The following is a 2,536-nucleotide window of genomic DNA, read 5'->3' as shown; positions in this document are numbered from 1 at the left end:
CACCCGAAAGACGAAGCACCAAGTGCAAGGTGCTTTCCTTCTGGATGTTATAATCAGACAATGTTCTACCATCTTCCAACTGCTTTCCTATAAAAGACATGCACATGAATTCTAGATAAAAAAAAAACTGCTTACCAGCAAAAATCAAACGTTGTTGATCCGGTGGAATTCCCTCTTTATCTTGAATTTTGCCTTTCACATTTTCTATTGTATCAGATGGTTCTACTTCCAAAGTTATTGTTTTTCCAGTAAGGGTCTTAACAAAAATTTGCATTCCACCGCGTAGACGAAGCACCAAATGCAATGTGCTTTCTTTCTGAATATTATAATCCGATAACATTCGACCATCTTCCAACTGTTTGCCTGAAAATTGCGTTTTTTATCAGTTTTCCGACTTTAATTCAAAATTGAAAACTTAATACAAACAGATATAACGTATTATAAATGAATCACAATTATTATGTATCAATCTCAATTCTAATCTCTACATTTCACAAAAAGTTTTAAATCAATATTCTAACAGAAATTTAATCAATGAGTTGAAATTAAAAACTACTTATTTCTCTGATTTTCATATTTGAAAACTTCATAAACAACATCTTCCTTCATTTGATAATGATGCAATCTTGCATTTCCTACAGTATAACTAGTACAGTAAGATAGAAGGAAGTGAGTCATTCATTAGATACGTCATTCAAAAATCAATAAATCAACGTAAATTACAACTTTATCGCGCATTTGTTTACTGTTATTATTATTGAAGCATACCAGCAAAAATAAGCCGCTGTTGATCTGGTGGGATGCCTTCTTTGTCCTGAATCTTGCTTTTTACATTTTCAATTGTATCTGACGGCTCAACTTCAAGTGTAATCGTTTTTCCTGTCAACGTTTTCACAAATATCTGCATCCCACCGCGCAAACGCAAAACCAAGTGAAGCGTGCTCTCTTTCTGAATGTTATAATCGGACAAAGTACGTCCGTCTTCCAACTGTTTGCCTGAAAACACAATTTCTAATGTTTACATCACGTATTACAGTAAACAGGAAAAGATCAACTTTGTATAACATAGCTGCGCGTCAACAAACCTACACTTTACTTACCAGCAAAAATCAGACGTTGTTGATCGGGTGGAATTCCCTCTTTATCCTGAATTTTACCCTTCACATTTTCAATTGTGTCTGAGGGCTCCACTTCCAGTGTAATGGTTTTCCCAGTCAGAGTTTTGACAAATATCTGCATTTTGCGATGAATTCTATCTGAAACACAACAAATTATTACTATTACTTCTGCTAAATCATTTACATATAACTATACGGTTAAATGATTTTTCATTACCAAACACCATGCACACGTATAAAGTAAATTAATGTTAATTATAATGCATGCTGAAAATAACATATGTATGTTTTACTTATGAATAGTATACATCGTACGATATTAAATTAATAACTGATAATCATTAAATTAATAAAGATTTTCAACTAATTAATATTCCGTTGAACTGATGAAATACAAGGAAAAGGTGAATAAATGAAAACATGAAATTTGAAAAATAAGGCCACACTCACCACCTGCTGAAAACGACGAAATGAACGTTGCGCTGTAAATTCTAGCACTTATATGTTATTCTGGGTCACGTGATGTTAAATGATTTTCAGGTTTTTATAATTAAAATTTGATTAATCAATGTGTTATGAGTGGGTGAATACTTTAATCTGATACCGAGATGAAAACAATTTGTTAATTAATTTTTTTAATGTTTCTTTTACTTTTTACAATTTATTCCGCATGTTGATTTTTTAAAGCTTTTTACATTTAAGCTTCCTACTGCTTAAGTGAACATATCGTTCCTGAATACTTTTTAAAGAAAAGCTTGTTCCTGAAATAAATTTATTTCATAATTTCTTTTTTTTACAGAGACTTTACAAACTGACTAGCTATGTCTGACCGTTTGCTCAAACCACTATTTAGCAGTTTGTTGAATTATGTAATTTTCAGGAATTGATTAGTAATTAATACTTTTGATTTGCTTTGATGTTTTATTCATTGCTTAATTTAACGGTTTGAAACAATTTTTGTGATAGATTCTTATTTGTAAATGCCAGTTTTGGGCGTTTATGGCTTGGTAATTAAATATTTGTTTTTCCATTTTGCACTTTTTAGTGATCACTTCCAGTGACCAGAGACAATACTATTAAAAAAGAATTTTCTTCACTTCATTATTATTGTAACTAAATTAAGTTTGATGAAATGGCATATCAATAGGTCAACAAATACAAAGAAATAATTTTGTATTTTTCAATATTCAACACCAACAATAATATCAGCACTAAATAGCAGAGAATAGCATCCATAACTAACAACAGTAAATAACATAGATAACAACAATGATGAACAATAAAAAGGTAAAGTAAACCAATATAAGTGAATCCGCTACCACACATAGAAACCATGGACAAGCGAATCAAGCAGGTCAGTAAACTATATTGGCAAAAATAACCCCTTGGGAGAACGGCATAAAAGTCTCCTTACATCC

The 2,536-nt window shown here is 31.3% G+C and overlaps 1 protein-coding gene across 1 annotated transcript; it reads right to left on the bottom strand.

Annotated features, from left to right (window-relative positions):
* Nucleotides 1-3: 3 nt before the first annotated feature.
* Nucleotides 4-2,047, bottom strand: Tsp_07308 (ubiquitin family protein; the record flags this gene model as incomplete). Its single annotated transcript, XM_003381577.1, has 6 exons — nt 2,020-2,047; nt 1,829-1,879; nt 1,101-1,256; nt 769-996; nt 136-363; nt 4-87 (listed from the first exon to the last, which is right to left on the bottom strand). Coding segments are annotated over exons 1-6 (775 nt in total), but the record flags the coding sequence as incomplete, so codon positions are not given.
* Between the last annotated feature and the right edge of the window lie 489 nt (nt 2,048-2,536).

Source organism: Trichinella spiralis (genome assembly GCF_000181795.1).
Source record: "Trichinella spiralis strain ISS 195 chromosome Unknown Scfld1, whole genome shotgun sequence".
Classification (NCBI taxonomy): Eukaryota; Metazoa; Nematoda; class Enoplea; order Trichinellida; family Trichinellidae; genus Trichinella; species Trichinella spiralis.
This window is presented reverse-complemented; position numbering and strand designations above follow the sequence as displayed.